At 36.9% G+C, this 18,363-nt stretch overlaps 1 protein-coding gene and 1 long non-coding RNA gene across 4 annotated transcripts; one reads left to right on the top strand and one right to left on the bottom strand.

Moving 5' to 3' along the window:
• The first annotated feature begins 576 nt into the window (after window positions 1-576).
• Window positions 577-5,921, top strand: LOC126764844 (transmembrane 9 superfamily member 4). 3 transcript variants are annotated; one of them, XM_050482434.1, is made up of 13 exons: window positions 577-706; window positions 878-1,272; window positions 1,332-1,490; window positions 1,545-1,656; window positions 1,722-1,887; window positions 1,941-2,144; window positions 2,539-2,728; window positions 2,782-3,009; window positions 3,064-3,247; window positions 3,315-3,453; window positions 3,514-5,100; window positions 5,194-5,370; window positions 5,431-5,921. In XM_050482434.1, exons 1-11 carry the CDS (start codon window positions 680-682, stop codon window positions 3,612-3,614), a joined length of 1,905 nt encoding a protein of 634 aa, XP_050338391.1. In that variant the 5' UTR covers window positions 577-679; the 3' UTR covers window positions 3,615-5,100; window positions 5,194-5,370; window positions 5,431-5,921. The 3 variants fall into 3 exon arrangements, with proteins under 3 accessions (XP_050338391.1, XP_050338392.1, XP_050338393.1); XM_050482435.1 differs by having other exon boundaries at window positions 5,194-5,375; XM_050482436.1 differs by having other exon boundaries at window positions 602-720.
• A 2,927-nt stretch (window positions 5,922-8,848) lies between these two features.
• LOC126764990 (uncharacterized) lies at window positions 8,849-9,264 on the bottom strand. Its single transcript, XR_007668208.1, has 2 exons — window positions 9,078-9,264; window positions 8,849-8,986 (listed from the first exon to the last, which is right to left on the bottom strand). It is a non-coding gene; the product is annotated as an uncharacterized LOC126764990 (long non-coding RNA).
• Between the last annotated feature and the right edge of the window lie 9,099 nt (window positions 9,265-18,363).

The following is an 18,363-nucleotide window of genomic DNA, read 5'->3' as shown; positions in this document are numbered from 1 at the left end:
CAAATTGGTGCGGAAAAATACAAAAGGTAAGTGCAAATGATTATATATTATTAAAAATCAAAGTGTACTTATCTTTTTCTTTAGGCCTGATGCCCACTTAGGTGGTTTAACCTCTCTGGAACTCCCACACAAAAAATAAAGTAACTTTCCCCCAGTAAACAACAGAATTTACTAAGTTATTTGAAGAACACAAAACACGTCTACTTCACTCTATGCTTGCAGCAGGCCAATTTTGTATTGTGAGGTTTGTTTTCATACATCACAAATTTGTGAGGAAATCGTGAGTATTTGAACTTTTACATACAACATCAGCATAAGGAATGTGCTGGTCCATTTGTTTAGTTTTTTTTTGTTTCTTTGTTTTGGTTTACAGCAAATTTCTTTTCACCTCATGTGGTGAGTTTTTAGTATTTTTTCTTGTGAAATTTGAGGAAGAATAACCTCACAAATCAGTTGTGAGGTTTCTATGAAGAATATCCATCAGATAGGGCTTTTTGGCATTGGCAACAATGAAACCACGAGTTTAAGGAACAAAAGTTCTTATGTGTGAACGCGAACTGACGATATATCCATTGTGACTGTATATGTCGAAGAAGAATATAAGTGGATACAATTTTAGATTAAGATTTAGATACGAAGTGAAGAAAGTTTTAAATTCGATTTAAGAAAGGTTTTCCAAATGGATTTATTCAACGCTCACATGAGGGTATTTAGCATAAAGTAACTCTGGCAATTATAGGGCTTGTCTTCAGTTGAAAAATAATAATATATGATCTGTTACAGATGACACGTTAAACACAATTTTTTATATTTGAGATTTTAAAATGACATTAATGTAATTCTTTCTTTGCATTTTTTTTTATTAACATTGTTTTAGTGTAAATTCACTCTTGTGCGATTATTGATGATTCTGATTTCGCTATCATTTGGGGAAGGTTTTTATGTGCCGGGTGTTGCGCCCGTCGAATTTTCTATGGGTCAAAAAATCGATGTTAAAGCTGTAAAAATGACAAGTAGTCGGACCCAGTTGCCTTACCAGTATTACTCACTTCAATTCTGCTTGCCCAAAAATGGTACTTTAATATATAAATCAGAAAATTTAGGTGAAGTTCTTCGAGGCGATCGTATAGTAAATACACCTTATGATGTTCGTATGGCTGAAAACATTAATTGTAAGTTACTATGTCACAAAAAAGATCAACCTATGAATTGGGACAAAGATCAATCAGCTATAGTTGCAGAGAGGATACGTCATGAGTATTTCGTTCATTTGTAAGTTCACTGTGCCATAATATACATTTATTGTCAACTGTTAAAACTTTTTATTTTAGGCTGGTTGATAACTTGCCCGTAGCTACTAGAATCTCAAATGCTAATAATCCCAATGAAATAACTTACGAGCATGGGTACCGTTTAGGACAAATTGAGGGTGAAAATATATATATTAACAATCACTTAAAATTTATTATATCATACCATATGCACACCAAGTAAGTTTTGTTTTTCGTTTTCCTTGATTACCTGTTCATCATTGTTTGATGTAGAAACAAATATCGCGTAGTTGGTTTTGAGGTTGAGACCGCTTCAGTCAATTATAAAGATATAAAATTCGAGGGCGATTCTTGTAATTTTCCGGATAATGCAAGACCGCAATCGGTAATACCACAATATATTCAAAGTTATTCAACAACTACATAAGTAATTTTTTATATTTATTTTAGGTAAATCCTATTTCGAATACAAAATTGTATTTTACTTATTCTGTAGAATGGAAAGAATCCAAAGTTAGCTGGGCTTCTAGATGGGATATATATCTTGGAATGAAAGACGTCCAAATTCATTGGTTTAGCATTATCAACTCGCTCGTGGTCGTATTTTTTCTTTCAGGTTTACAGAAAATAAATTTCGTTTTATATTTAGATAAATATAATTGTTTGTAGGTATATTAACTATGATTATGATACGGACTCTTCGTCGAGATATCGCACGCTACAACACTGATGACAACATAGAGGACACGCTAGAGGAAACGGGATGGAAGTTAGTCCATGGTGACGTCTTTCGTCCTCCGAGAAATACGCGTCTGTTTTCTGCAGTTATCGGCAGCGGAATACAGATATTTTTCATGGCATTAATAACAATATGTGAGTTCGGGTTTTTTTTTGTACTAAATATATTAATCCCTTGCCTCGCTATATAACATACAGAGTGATCCAATTAACTTGTGTTTGTAAGCAAGAATCCTTATTATTTCGATAGTTAGCGAATCAAATCAAATTTTTTTGGCGTAATTACTTTAAAAACAGCCTTCTATTCGACTTTTGTGGTAGCGAAATATATCCTATTAGCACCAAGTGATTGACCAATAAGAAAGCTCTTTGACAAGCAGTTATTTTAAGACCTCAAGTTATCTGTTTTTATGCCACTAATTTTTCAAATTAAAATTTCAGTTTTTTGTATTTTCTCCATTTTTAGTGTTGTCTAATCATTTAATAGTTTTATATTTTAAATTAAATATAAGTAATAAGTTTCTTGTAGTTTTCGCTATGCTTGGAATGTTGTCACCATCTTCCCGAGGAGCTTTAATGACTTCAGGCATTTTTATGTACGTTTTCATGGGAACAATTGCTGGATACTTTTCTGCACGTCTTTATAAAACTATGAAAGGACGGGAATGGAAACGTTCGGCATTTCTAACTGCTACTTTATATCCTGGAATTGTTTTTGGGTATATTTTGTATAATAATTAAAATATAAACTTGATTACACTTTTTTTTATAGAACCGGGTTTATAATAAATTTCTTTATATGGGACAAACATTCAAGTGGCGCAGTACCATTCACCACAATGATTTCGTTACTGCTTTTGTGGTTTGGAATATCAGTTCCCTTGGTCTATTTAGGATACTACTTTGGCTATCGAAAGCAGCCATATCAACATCCTGTCCGCACCAATATGATACCAAGACAAGTTCCCACACAGCACTGGTACATGAATGTTGTGCTTAGGTAAGAATCACAATTACTTATACCAAATTTAATAATTTAGTGTTTATATTTCAGTACGTTAATGGCTGGAATTTTACCTTTCGGAGCGGTTTTCATTGAATTGTTTTTCGTTTTCACTGCTATTTGGCAAAACCAATTCTATTATTTGTTCGGTTTCCTCTTTCTCGTATTTTGTATCTTAGTTGTCAGCTGTGGTCAAATATCAATAGTTATGACATATTTTCAATTATGTGGAGAGGTAATACATTTTCATAAAAAAAATTAAAACCAAACCAAGAAACTAATATATATTTTATATTTCTTAGGATTACCGCTGGTGGTGGCGAAGCTTTGTCGTTTCTGGTGGTTCAGCTGTGTATGTGTTATTCTACAGCATTTTCTATTTTTTTACTAAACTGGAAATTACTGAATTCATTCCTACGCTCCTATACTTAAGTTATACAGGTGCGCTCTTACCTAAATTATGTATAAGTATTTAAATAATAATTTTATACATCATTTCAGGAATTATGGTACTAACCTTTTGGCTACTGACCGGAACAATTGGCTTTTTTTCCGCTTATAGCTTTATCCGAAAAATATACGGGGCAGTTAAAATCGATTGATTTTAAATATATCAAAAATATTTTTGATTTATTGTTCTAACATATATAGATATATGTTTCAGCTTAAAAATTAATTTACGATTATTAGTCGATATTTATATTTAGTTGACCAGGATTTGATAAATGGTATCATCCTTATATTTATGATGTAATGAAAGAAATGCTTAATTTAATTTTATTGACAAATATTTATTTCCATATTTGTATGTATTATAATAAGTCAAATCCTTTTTATGCATATACATACATATGCTTAATATTTTTTTTGGCATTGTGATATTGAGCATCTTTGCTGCATAAAATATATGTAAAATATAAAATGACCGGAATTAGAGAAGAAAAGGAATTTGGTTAAATCAAAAATTTTCCACTGCAGATGCAAAAAGGAAAGTTAAAACAGGGAAAGAGTGTTAAGTGGAACCGAAATTTTTATTCTCGCAACATTCAAGGCTTAAAGCCAGGAATAATGGGATGCCCAACTTATTCCAGTGTGAGAGCGCCTCAAAATAAGCGTTTTTTTTATAACATTTTCCATTATGGCCAGATCGAACAAAATAACATTTTTTGGGCATTTATTAACCCAATACCCAACATTTAGTACGAATATAAATTACTAAACAGTGGCTATTTATTGATGTTTCAAATTACCTTTAAATTTCACAAATTTATTTAATTTTCATTGTTTTGCATTTTTGATAAGAGGTCTTGAACGATGCAACAAATCCCTCCGTTTATATATTTCTTTGGTAAGATTTCAATCTGGCCATCGCTCGTTTCCAACTGCTAAACGTCAAAACCTCCCCAATCCAGTCAACTGTCAAAGTTTAGGTGGTTTTGACGTTTAGCAATTGTTCTCTCACTTCCAGCGAGAGAGGAGTTGGGCATCCCATTATTCCTGCTTAAAGCTATGGAGATACTTTCAGGCAGGAATAATGGTATGCCCAACTCTCCTGTCACTGGAAATGTGAGAGCCGCTCACCTACCGAACTTTGACAGTTGACTGGATTGGGTAGGTTTTGACGTTTTGCAATTGGAATGACTGGAACGGCCAGATTGAAATTATACCAAAAATATATGTGAACGGAGAAATTTGTTGCCGCCGTTCAAGATCGTTAATAAAAATTTAAAACAATAAAAATCAAAGAAAATGCGAAATTTAAACATATTTCATGAAACGTTTTGTAATTTGATGCATAATAGAAATAATTTTCTATTACAAATGATTAAAAACATTCATTAATTGACAACTAACAGGCTTTATTCACCTTATTCAGCCCTATTCTGCATTTCTACTCGAATCGAAATTTTCTCCGATTGGCAACTTTGGTATTCTGCGTTTCGATTCAACTTCGAAAATTCCAATTCTATGTATTCTGCATTGCGATCGTAATTACGTTTTTGTACGTTGAAGTTTTGTCGGCGGAAAGCCGTTATATGTATGTATATTCATTTTCGTGCACTTGGATAAAATAATTTCCTCAAATATGTAAGTAAAACTTTATGATTATAGTTCTAAAAGACATAATGGTGGTGTCCTTGGTTGTTTGTGCTTAAATGATATTTTTTGATATGTTTGCAGGTCAAAAGTAACAACGGCAGAGCAATACGAAAAATTGTGTGATATGATGGCCACGAAAAGAGATATTGCGCAGGGCTTCCAAAAGCGACCGAAGGAAGAAGTACAGGAGTTTTGGGAGGAGGTTGCAAGGAATTTAAATGCACTTGGCCCACCAACAAAAGATTCCAATACATGGAGGTAAGGTATTACCTACAATTAATTTTAAAAAATTAAGTTAAATTTAACGTTTTCGTGCAGGTCTGGATTGACTGAAAATGCTACATGAAGCGAAAATTATCGCATAACAAAAAAGAAAGGATGAGCACCGGTGGAGGTCCTTGCCGTTTACAACGCATAAGCCCACTTGATGAAAAGGTGATAGCTTTGACGGGTTTGGAAACGGATGATATCCCTTCAACCAGTAGAGCTAGCAGACAAAATAGAGAGGCGAGAGCAGACAACCAGAGCACTTCTTCATTACTTAAGCAACAGATACAAATCAAAAAGAATTTTATGCAGAGACGAAAAAATTCAGCTGCCTTTGGTAAAATGAAAGAAGTTACTTCATATTTACGGCACATGAATCGTTCTCTAGAAACTTTGGCGGAGACTGCAGTGAAGCAACTTGAAGAACAGAAGCGACACAATAGAATTAAGGAAGAGCTGGTGAAGGAAAAAGTAGAAATAAAAATGCAAATGCTAAGATTAGATCCAAATTATAAGCCGGATTCAAAGTAGTCATTTTTTAATTGTTAGCCTTTTATTTATTTTACTATTATTCATTTATATAACGAGCTGTGAAATGAAATAAAAGCATTTACTTTTTTAATATAGGAGCTGTAAAATGCACTGAATGCAATTGTTTTTATTTAATAGAATAATGTAGGGCATATTTTGAATAATGCATTGCTCTCCTCCTCAAGTAATATCGCTGCCGCTACTGATTCCATGTTAGTGTTAAAAAAACGCGATATAATTTCTTTATTTTAATAAACCAACAATAATTTGTGTATTTTTGCTTTGTTATGTTTCATTTTCACACGTTTCAAGGCAAACAGCTGACTTCGAAAGAGCTACAGCTCCTCCTCTTCTTCTTTCAATCCAATCGTAACTCAGAATACCTATTTTCGATTCAGACGGAGCGTAGAGCGGGAACGTAATCGAAATGCAGAATAGGGCTGATTAAGTATTGAAAGATCGAAAGTCAGTTGTTTTAGTATATCATAAAATCAAAAAAAAAGGATTTAAGTGGTTTCGCCATATATTAAAAGTCCAATATATAATAGCGGTATTCTCTTGCTCTTGCAAAACCCGGTGCACGGTGCAAGAATTGCAGATTTACAACGGCACAACAACAAACACATGCAGAAAAATATTTGCAAGGGCTGTAAAATATGTCAGACCAAAACCTATGTATATTTGCGTGCAATGTCACGCAAAAATATAATTGCAACCCTGTTGTAGTTGCCATTTTACATAAAGACATATTACGTCGTTAAATTGTTGAGGAAGATAAGTTTTAAATGGATTTTATTATTTCTATTTAAATTTTAAAGATTTGTTACAGTTTTTTTTCTTAAAAATGTATGCAGAAGTTGCGCCAATTCACAATAGCCATGCTAAACACAACAAATTGACCGAATTAGCCATTCATATATGTATCACTAGATTCTGCAATGGGTACTCTCGTGCTCTTGTATATTTCGGTATAGTATTTTTGCAATCTGCAATCTTGCAAGAGCAAGAGAATACCCCTAATAATTTGCAATCGTAATAAACGTTTGGCGTTTTAATTTAAATGCCCAAAAATTCTTATTTTGTTCGATGTGGCCACAATGGAAAATGTTATAAAAAACGCTTATTTTGAGGTGCTCTCACACTGGAATAAGTTGGGCATCCCATTATTCCTGCCAGAGATAAATATACCTGATTCCTGCTTTCAGGTACTGGCAAAACATTATGGCTCTGTTCGTAAATGCATTATGACTTGCAGCATAAAAGCGCCCATACACGAGCACACAAGTGCGTTCGATCGGTATGTGTGCGCTTGCGGTTTATCGTGTATGGGCTTGTTCGCGTACCGATCCATGTTCGCGAAAATGTTTGATTTTTTACGATCGGTGCGCGAACATGTTTATCGTGTATGGCGTTGTTGGCGCACAAAATCTCATTTCTCTCGTGTCGCCGAACAGTGAAGATCGCGGACAATGGCAAGTGGTAAAGGGAGAGCCTGCTTTCGAGGCTTCAAAAAATCGATTTTTTTGAGGATTTTTTTTTGGGAGGGAAAGAAATAATTGATTGAAGCGAAATTTCTAGGCTTTATAGTTATATATTTGAACATCTTTCACAAATTTTTTGGATACGAAATCTTTGATATTCTGCCTTTGGGAAGCAATTACCCGATGCATCTCGCATGTAAATTTTTCGGACGGCTGGCAGGATGCAGGTCGCAATTTCTATCGGAAACAAAAAATTCAAAGAGATTCATATTTTTTATTAATTTATCTTCTAGTTAAACTAAGAAAATTCCAAAAAAATGTGTAGAATTTAAAATTTTATTAAAAATTGAAGAAATAGTGGCTTCTGATCAAAAGAATTTTACTTTATGCTGTTTAAAAATATGTTAAAACTTGACTTTTCTTAATATTTTTTTTAGTTTAAATATAAGATAATTTTATGTCAATGATAATAAACTTTGCCCTAATTCCATACGACTTTTAGTTTTTTTCCTATCCTGCCCGTCAATTAAGAATAATCGTAAAAATTAAAAACCGAGAAATCACGCTTCAAAGTTTTCGCTTTTTGCCTAAACGCTCATACATATACATAGTTAGTGTAAGAAAAATAAAAGTTGGAATAACTTATTAACGAAATACAATAAAATAGATAAAAATGCTACATTAGAAATAAATTCCAAGAAATGTTCCGCTTGCCTGTCGCATATGTTAACTCTGTGAAGAACGAACGCAAAATGGATTTGTGTGTAGTGTATGGGCAAACGAATTCATACCGATCGAACGCACTTGTGTGCTCGTGTATGGGCACTATAAGCAACAGTAGAAACACTGCAAGTTTGACGTTTGATACTTCTTATACAATTTTTGACAATTTGCAGATACATTTGTTTGCATTTTTGAACGCGTATAATACTAAAATGGAAATTTTGCTGAATCTAACACTAGACGAAATTTTTGAGCAAAGAAATTATAGATTTTCTTTAAATTTAAGAAAAAGAAGGGTATTGAAGTCAAAAAGAAAAATTTGTAGGTACAAATGTTTGTCTTTTAAAAGACAAAGTATTTATAGAACAAACTTTCGGGAATTTTAAGAAACAGTTTAAAATTTTAAATTAAATTGAAGCTTCGAGCATTAAAGCCACACCTAATGTAATACTCGCTTGCGCTATCTTACACAATTTTATCATAAATAAGAGAGGTTATTTTGAACATATTAACGATACAATAACACATGCCGATATGGAAACCAACAATGAAATCGAAGGAATTCAAGATGCCCCCATTCGCCGTGTTGGTTCAGATGATATCAATGGAATCGATAGAAGAAACTATTTTACCACTCTGTTTTCATCATAAAAAATTTACTTTACCTCACCTTCCTTTATTTGAATAATTTTTTTTATTTTTTTTTCTGATGAACTTCATTTTAATTTTTATTGTTTTCATTTACTTTTTTAACTTCGGTCACAACATTCTTCCACAATAAATTTTTTTTCCTTCTACCCGATTTAAACTCGTCCTCCATATTCAACCGTACTCTTAGCAATAACTGTGTCTCCGCATTACTGAGATTTTCACTAAAAATTTAAAAATAATAATTTATACAATTATTATTAACATAATTTAACTAAATTTCAATACAAAAATTAAAATAAAACAGTTTTGCACTTTTCGTCAGACATCGTAGTTAAATGCAGTAAACAATTTTTTGATAGAAATTATGAGTGACAACTGATAGAAGTGTTGTCTTTTTGAACGCTTGATTATTGCAGTGCTGCAATATTGGCATTTCTGAACGTTCTGTTTGTTATGCAATCGTCATGATGCGCGTCATGATGCATTTACGAACATAGCCTATATTATAAAGGATTAAGGGTGTAACCGAACACTTTTTGCCCAGGCAATTTGCGGCGATAAAAATGTGTTCCAATATAAGCAAAACTTTATACTATTAAATAATGTTGCATAAGAATTCAACATATTATTGTATTTGACGAAATTGTGAATGTTTTACAGTCATATTTGGTATTTTGTTTAAATATTATATTTGTGTTAAAATCTAACTAGGAAAAACTATACTAATGATATTAGTGCTGTTGGAAGTTCTGACTAGATATCCAAAATTTTTGTTACATATTGTTGCCAAAGTTTCACGCAGAACGTGATACTTATGAACACTGCTGTCGTGATTGCCATCTCGAGCACTCTCGTATACTTGAATCCGATTTCACACATTTTCATCAACACACAATAGTACTGCAATGAGCAAAAATAGTAAGACTTCGTTCATAATTATTAATCAAAATCTATGTCGTCCCCCTCAAAGTAAGTACCCTTAGTCCGAACAGACTTCTGTCAATGTGTTAACGTTTTCTCGAATCTTCGAAACAATTGTTAAAGTCAATTTCCCGTATAACCTTTAAAGCGCGTAACGATTCACGTTTTATGTCTTCAATTGACTCAAAACGGTATCCCCGGAGCGGTCGTTTGAGTTTGCTGATTAGCGAGAAATGGAAGCTAAATCAGACAAAAACGGTGGATGCGGTACGATATTGATTGAAAATTTGGCAAAAGTTCACGAAGAATCGATGCAGTAAGCGACGGTGCATTATCGTTTTGCAAAAACCAAGAATTGTCGGCCTCTTTACGAATAGCATCGGGCAAACGACGCATAACACTCAAATAGTATTTATTTTTGGCAGTATTTTTCATGACATCCTGATAGTCGGAAAGCATTGTTTCGCACAAGCCAACGCGACGCTGGTTTTCGAAAAAATTTTGTGATTTTTGAACCAAACGTGTTTTCACTTATCTTATGCCCAAATGATCTTTCCGATATTCCAGCGATGCCACTTACGTCTCTGTCTGTAAATCGCCGATTCTAAAGCACCAATTCGTTTATATACCAACATAGAAAAAAAATATTTCGACAAATTAGATTTCTCACGTAATTTAACTTAAAAAGTCTTACTATTTTTTTACCATAATATTATATTCACTTAATTTGGCTAAGATATCTTTATACTCCGATTTCAGCTGTATTTCAGGAGCCGTAACAGTTATGAGGAAATAAACAAAAAGTCGTTTAATAATTATTTTTCAATTTGTTTATTAATTACTAGAGGACCCGTCCAAGCTTTGCTGTGTGATACTACTAATACCATCTATATTATTTCTAGTCAGCCTCTACATTTAAAAGATATGTACATATGTATGTACTATGTTCAAATTTAACAACGGAGGAGCTATTAGTTAATGAGATATAGTATTTGGATGAAGTGACTTGTGTTAGTATACAAAAAAATGTATTAAAAGTATTTCGTGTGTTAGTAAAGCATTGCTTTACTGTTGAATTTGGGCTCTGCAACAGAGAAATCAACCTTTGTAAAGAGATTTGCTAAGTTGGAAAGAGGCGATGTAAGCACCGAGGACAATGAATGCAGTGAACGCCCTAAAGAGGCGAAAGCTCTGTGCAAAGTGGGTGCCTCCCAAGTTCATAATCCAACAAAAACAACTAATTGCTGATCCTCGGTAGTGTTTGAGTGCTCATTAATCATAATAAAACCAAATTTTTGTATATGTGTGTGATTACAGAAACATTGCTCCATCATTTCACACTGGAATCCAATCGACAGTCAGCGTAGTGGACTGCACATTATGAACCAGTCTTGTATGAACCAGTTATGATCCATTGTCCTGCGTGGTTGGTTGCAGTTCTATTCTACCATTCCCAATATTTAAAAATTTTATTATTTTTGAGAAAGGATCAGTTTGAAAATGTACGTACATTCTTCATCGTTTCCGTTTAAATATAAAATAAAACAGTAATTCCGCCATAATCTAGTAAAGTAATTTTTTGTTGAGATATTAAAAACTGACGGGTTCGTCCTAAAAAAAAATGTCTTGTTCAGGAGCAATAATCAGTATTACACATTTATTAAGTATGCATGCATACGGAGGATGGAGTCATGTGTAGAAGTTCACGCAAGTGAGGAAAGTTCTCTGATCGCCATTCACTTGGGAGTGGCCAGGAGCGATTCTTTTACACATGGCTCAAGCAGCTCACTACTTCCGGTCTTTGACCAAGTATCCTCTGGGTAGCCTAAGAACATCCGTTCGAAGGCGAGCTAAAGTGAGAAGGCGAAACATCTCCTACATAGGGTTGTGCGCTGGGTTTGGGACCCGCCACGTAAAAAGCCCACCCCAATGAAAAACCAACAGCAGCCTCGGATGAGAGACCCCCCTTTTGATGACGACCATGGCAAACGAAATAAGGACTACGAATTAAGGGCATGCACCTGGAATGTCCGGTCCCTTAATTGGGAAGGTGCCGCTGCCCAGCTGGTTGATGTCCTCGTAAAAACAAAGGCCGACATCACCGCCGTCCAAGAAATGCGATGGACGGGACAAGGACAGAGACGAGTAGGTCCTTGTGACATTTACTACAGTGTGCTTGGAGCGCGCTTATGAAGGCTGCCCCCGCCACGATGTCAAAATCGTGCTTGGCGACTTTAACGACAGGGTGGGCAAAGAAGGTATCTTTGGCACTACGGTCGGTAAATTCAGCCTCCACGACGAAACATCCCCAAATGGGTTGAGGCTGATTGACTTCGCCGGGGCCCGAAATATGGTTATCTGTGGTACTAGATTCCAGCATAAGAAGATTCATCAAGCTACCTGGCTGTCTCCGGATCGAAAAACTACCAACCAGATCGATCATGTTGTGATAGACGGAAGACACGTCTCCAGTGTTTTAGATGTGCGCGCGCTCCGAGGTCCTAACATCGACTCGGACCATCTTGTTGCAGCTAAGATTCGCACCCGCCTCTGTGCAGCAAAAAACGCACGCCAACAAACACAAGGAAGGTTCGACGTCGAGAAGCTGCAATCACAACAGACAGCCGAACGATTCTCTTCTCGGCTTGCACTCCTGCTCTCTGAGAGCACTCGTCAACAACTCGGTATAAGGGAACTGTGGGACGGCATTTCAAACTCCTTACGTACAGCTGCAACCGAAACCATTGGTTTTCGGAAAGTGCAAAAGAACAGCTGGTACGACGAGGAGTGCCGTGTCGCAGCGGAGAGAAAACACGCTGCCTACCTCGCAACGTTACGATCGACCACTACACGTGCGGGATGGGATAGATACCGAGAGTTGAAGAGGGAAGCGAGACGCATTTGTAGACAGAAGAAGAAAGAGGCCGAAATGCGTGAGTACGAAGAGCTTGATAAGCTGGCCGACAGGGGTAATGCTCGAAAATTCTACGAAAAAATGCGGCGGCTTACAGAAGGTTTCAAGACCGGAGATACTCTTGTAGAACCCCCAAAGGTGATCTAGTCACCGATGCCCAGAGCATACTTAAATTATGGAGGGAACACTTCTCCAGCCTGCTGAATGGCAGTGAACGCACAACACCAGGAGAAGGAGAACCCGATTCCCCAATCGATGACGATGGAGCAGACGTTCCATTACCCGACCATGAAGAAGTTCGAATAGCAATTGCCCGCCTGAAGAACAACAAAGCGGAAGGGGCCGACGGATTGCCGGCCGAGCTATTCAAACACGGCGGCGAAGAACTGATAAGGAGCATGCATCAGCTTCTTTGTTAAATATGGTCGGACGAAAGCATGCCCAACGATTGGTATTTAAGTGTGCTATGCCCAATCCATAAGAAAGGTGACCCCACAATCTGCGCCAACTACCGTGGGATTAGTCTCCTCAACATCGCATATAAGGTTCTATCGAGCGTATTGTGTGAAAGATTAAAGCCCCCGTCAACAAACAGATTGGACCTTATCAGTGTGGCTTCAGACCTGGAAAATCAACAACCGACCAGATATTCATCATGCGCCAAATCTTGGAAAAGACCCGTGAAAGGAGAATCGGCACACACCACCTCTTCGTTGATTTCAAAGCTGCTTTCGACAGCACGAAAAGGAGCTGCCTTTATGCCGCGATGTCTGAATTTGGTATCCCCGCAAAACTGATACGGCTGTGAAAGCTGACGTTGAGCAACACCAAAAGCTCCGTCAGAATCGGGAAGGACCTCTCCGAGCCGTTCGATACCAAACGAGGTTTCAGACAAGGCGATTCCCTATCGTGTGACTTTTTCAACCTGCTTCTGGAGAAAATAGTTCGAGCTGCAGAACTTAATAGAGAAGGTACCATCTTTTATAAGAGTGTACAGCTGCTGGCGTATGCCGATAATACGAAATATCTCCTGTCATCAAACAAATAGTCGTCGCACTCGCGACCTGGAACTCACGTCACTGTTGACAGTCATAACTTTGAAGTCGTAGATAATTTCGTCTATCTTGGAACCAGCGTAAACACCACCAACAACGTCAGCCTAGAAATCCAACGCAGGATAACTCTTGCCAACAGGTGCTACTTCGGACTGAGTAGGCAATTGAGAAGCAAAGTCCTCTCTCGACAAACAAAAACCAAACTCTATAAGTCACTCATAATTCCCGTCCTGCTATATGGTGCAGAGGCTTGGACGATGTCAACAACTGATGAGTCGACGTTGCGAGTTTTCGAGAGAAAAGTTCTGCGAAAGATTTATGGTCCTTTGCGCGTCGGCCACGGCAAATATCGCATTCGATGGAACGATGAGCTGTACGAGATATATTACGACATTGACATAGTTCAGCGAATTAAAAGACAGCGGCTACGCTGGCTAGGTCATGTTGTCCGGATGGACGAAAACACTCCAGCTCTGAAAGTATTCGACGCTGTACCCGCCGGGGGAAGCAGAGGAAGAGGAAAACCTCCACTCCGTTGGAAGGACCAAGTGGAGAAGGACCTGGCTACGCTTGGAATATCCAATTGGCGCCACGTAGCGAAAAGAAGAAACGACTGGCGCGCTGTTGTTAACTCGGCTATAATCGCGTAAGCGGTGTCTACGCCAATTAAGAAGAAGAAGCATACGAAAATTAGTGTTCTTCCGTATTAGCTCTGTGTTGTTAGTTTTTTTTTACTTTTTTCTTTCTTTTTTTGAGGTAATAAAATTTTCAAATGAGTCTTACCTGCATTTTGAACACATGCTTATGATTTGAAATATAATTTTGGTATTTATGAATTATATTGACTTTTAACATAAAGAGTTAAAAATTATATTATGTCTGTCCCATGATTCTAAGCTACGGTTCAGCAGTTCTTGAGTTATAAATGGTGTAACTAACACGACTTTCTTTTATACATATATGTAACGAACCAAATCCCCGACATATGTATATAGATCTCTTTTTGAATCTTTATAACTGAGAGTTGTTTGTTAGAGCGGGAAAAATAAATTCGTAAAAAAAATCTGTTCTAATTAAATTTTCAAAAACCAATCGAAAAAATCAAATAAAGTTCATTTGGAGCTATAGTGTTTGTAGTGTCTGGTGTCAGATCCTGAGCTGTTCTCTTGGCAGTTACCAACAAAATGGCTGACAGCTCCCTCTAAACGCAAAAGGATATCTCTGAAGGCAGCAGATAAAAAGTGAGTCCCAATGTACTCAGATATAGAAAATTCTGGCACTGATTCATCAGAAAAACAAGGGGAAATGCGTCAAAAAGCAAAAACTATTTCGGAAAATTCCAGTTCTCAAGCGGCTACGTATTGCTGGTTGAAAGTTCTCCACCACCACCGCCACAAATTTTGTGGATAACTTAAGTAATATTATAGGCATGTTAACCAAGATTTAGGAAGCTGTAGGTAAAGATACGTGTTCCTACAAGTCAGGCATAGATCGCACTTTAATGATAGTGATGGTTATAGAAAAGTAGTAAGAGTTCTCACTGATGCTAAAGTAGATTTCAAAACATATCAAATGAAAGAGAAACGTACGTATGTATATATCAGTGCTAAAAGTTTTCATTATACAACTCCTCTGGAATGCATCAAGAGTGAACTTGCCAAGCAAGGACATGTAGATCGTCACCCTCACTAATGACACAAATTATTTAACAAAAACATCAATGTAATAATTTTTTATTGATCTTGAGCCCAACGTAAACAAAAAACAAAATTCCTAAAGACTTTGTCGTGCAGTTTTATGTGTCGAACTACTAAGAAAATTTAGATCATCAAACAGCAAACAGCAGCACTGTGGAGATGAGCCCACCGCATTCTACAGAGGGTGCAAAGTATACAAGCAAACAGCCCAACGATTTTTTAAATTACAAGGAATAAACGGAACGGCCCTGATGTACAGTCATGTAACCCTTCTCATGTCCTCGTCAGTCGTTAATGATGAATCAATATTGAAAAAAGTCGAAGTGCTTATTCTGCTAATAGTATTGCAGATGACTGTTCCATTTACTCAAATCAATATTCAACTCATTATATCTATGTATATATATAAAAGAAAGTTGTGTTAGTTACACCATTTATAACTCAAGAACGGCTGAACCGATTTGGATACCTTTTATCTCTTTATGTCAAAATTTAATACAACTCATAAATACAAAAATTATATTTTAAATCAAAAGCATTTAATCAAAATTCATGTTTGTAGGAATCATTTGAATATATGCGTACAATTTTAAACAGATTCTTCTTCAAAAATAATACAATTGCTAAGTATTTGTAATAGTAGAAAAGAACTGCAACCAAATACGCAGTGCTATTGTAACTTGCTCAGTAATCAGTCGTTGAGTATGTATTATACCACGTGCATCCCAAAAGACTGATGTCATAACCTTTCCAACGGACTTTTCGTCTTTCCACACCTGAGAACCGGTTCATCATGTGCAGTCCACTATAATGACAGTCGATTGGACTCCAGAGGGAAATGATAGAGCTATGTTTCTATTGAAACACACCGACGCAAAAATTACTATTAAAGAGCGCTCAAACACTTCTCAGAATCAGTTATTCGTTGTTTTTATTGGATTATGAACTTGCGAGGCTTCCATTTTGCACATAGCTTTCGAATCTTTAGAACATCATTGTCCTCGGTGCTCAATTCGCCTTTTTCCAGCTTAGAAAAAATCTTTTCAACGGTGGATTTCCCTGAGCCCAAATTCAACAGTATTGTTCCCCAAAAAGCAATGCTTTACTAACACATGAAATGCCTTATGATCCATTTTTTTGTAAACTAACACAAGTTGCTTCACAAAAATTCAACTAATAGATATCATATATGTAGATAATATTATTATCTATGTATCAGCTACAGTGAAGCGTGGACGGGTCCTCTAGTCAATTAATAAATGCGAGTAAGACATATGGAATGCCAACGGTTTATGTAAAAGCAAGGCTATATCAAAACTAGCATCATCGATGTTCTACCGTTAGCAGAAATTCACTTTGATCGGTCATATTTTAAAATTGCAAGGTATGATCTTATAAAGTCAAATCACCCTAGGGGAAATGGCAAAGGGGAAGCTGAAGTTTTTATAAAATCTGGTATTTCTCCCACGGAATTTCAACCTTTTCAATATCCTTGGGTTCAGATAGCAATGGTAATGTTTTCTGCGACAAACGGCGAATTCATTGGGGGTGGTAACTGTAATGCCAAAAACATGTGGTGGGTTTTTGGATCACGAATACCAAAGGTAGAGCACTTTTGAATTGCATTTGGCACAAAGGAACAAAGAAATCTGACCTAACAAAATTCCAGACGTTCTTGATTTTGCTTTTTCGAAAGGTTTTAATTCAATGAACATACGCTCTACCAGTTGTTCGGATCTCCTCTCATCACAGCGCAGTTCTGCTAAATACGCCGGTACACGTGATAAAAAACTTCCCAATTGTGCCACAAAGGAGCTGAAGCATGTTCTCTGGAAATTGCGCAACAAGTCCGTAGAGACGTTTCTGGTTGCTAACAAACCAGGAGATACAGTAAATAATCTTTAGAATGCGACTAGACAAAACAATAAGCCGATATCTAGATGCCCACCAACTTTTAACAGCGATGGCTATTGATGCAGAGCCAATACAAAGAAAGCTGAAGTGTTTGCCACACACCTCCAAAACACCTTTACTCCTAACGAGTTTGGTGATTTTTTTGATGTTGCTTGAGAAATGAAATTTCCAACTGCTGAAATAGATGCTGTAGAAGTGCACGAGGAGATCAAACAAAAAGTCACCAGGTTATGACAGAATTAATGCGTTTGCACTTAAAGCGTTAACCGAAAACGTAATCAGCATGATTGTCAACTAAACTCGGAAAACCTGAACATCTAGTTAATTCTTATTGATCAATTAGTCTACGGGTAATTATCTCGAAAGTATTCGAAAGAAAATTTTTACGAAGGCTTTTGCCGGTTATGGAAGGCAAACAGCTTATTCCGAATTATCAGTTTGGCTTCAGAAAATTGCTTGGCACAACGTCCGGTGTGTTTTACGTGGGCACCTGCTGACGACAGCCTTACTCCACGGCGCTCAAAAGCACAGCGGATCAAATCAATGCGTTGATCAGCGCCCTGAGAATGCAAAGCATTTTCAGTACCAATTGGCAGTGTGGAATGGACACACTAACCACCTTGGTAGGGTTCGAGGCCCATCTAAAACCTCTGCCGTGCTTTGGGTCCGGCACCCGGTTGCAATGCAACTCCACATTCAAAGACAAAGTCAGTTCTTCCCGCGATTTGGGTTTTAACCACAACCACCACGATACTCCCCGAGGGGCCAGTCCGCACGAGCAGGTTGGAGCGAACTCCAAGGGCTCCTGCTCCCCGTGGTACCAGAATTAAGTCTCCGGTCAGACCTCGTAGCCGAAACTACTACCAGTTGAGCTTCCATACGGCTCTGGACTGGTGACCAGGGGTTGGACCCCATACACACATCACTTACACACCAATCATACAGAAACTAACCCTAATTTCCAGCTAACCGCCTTCGCTGCTTAAATAATTCACGCGCAAACGACCCTAACTGTTCGGTATTCCGACTAGTGGAGATCACACCACTAGCATCTAATCGTCCATCAGTCCAGCTAATCCCCATACCACCCAGATCCC

This window comes from Bactrocera neohumeralis, unplaced genomic scaffold (assembly GCF_024586455.1).
Source record: "Bactrocera neohumeralis isolate Rockhampton unplaced genomic scaffold, APGP_CSIRO_Bneo_wtdbg2-racon-allhic-juicebox.fasta_v2 cluster10, whole genome shotgun sequence".
Lineage (NCBI taxonomy): Eukaryota > Metazoa > Arthropoda > Insecta > Diptera > Tephritidae > Bactrocera > Bactrocera neohumeralis.
Note: the sequence above shows the minus strand (reverse complement) of the source record. Positions and strands in the feature narration are given on the sequence as shown.

What these genes read in the sequence shown, in the direction of transcription:
- LOC126764844 (XM_050482434.1), top strand. Translation starts at nt 680, where the DNA reads ATGGATTTATTCAACGCTCACATGAGG. An exon ending in TATTCAACGCTCACATGAGG is followed by an intron (nt 707 to 877) that starts GTATTTAGCATA and finishes ACATTGTTTTAG; the next exon opens with TGTAAATTCACTCTTGTGCG. An exon ending in ATTTTCAATTATGTGGAGAG is followed by an intron (nt 3,248 to 3,314) that starts GTAATACATTTT and finishes TATATTTCTTAG; the next exon opens with GATTACCGCTGGTGGTGGCG.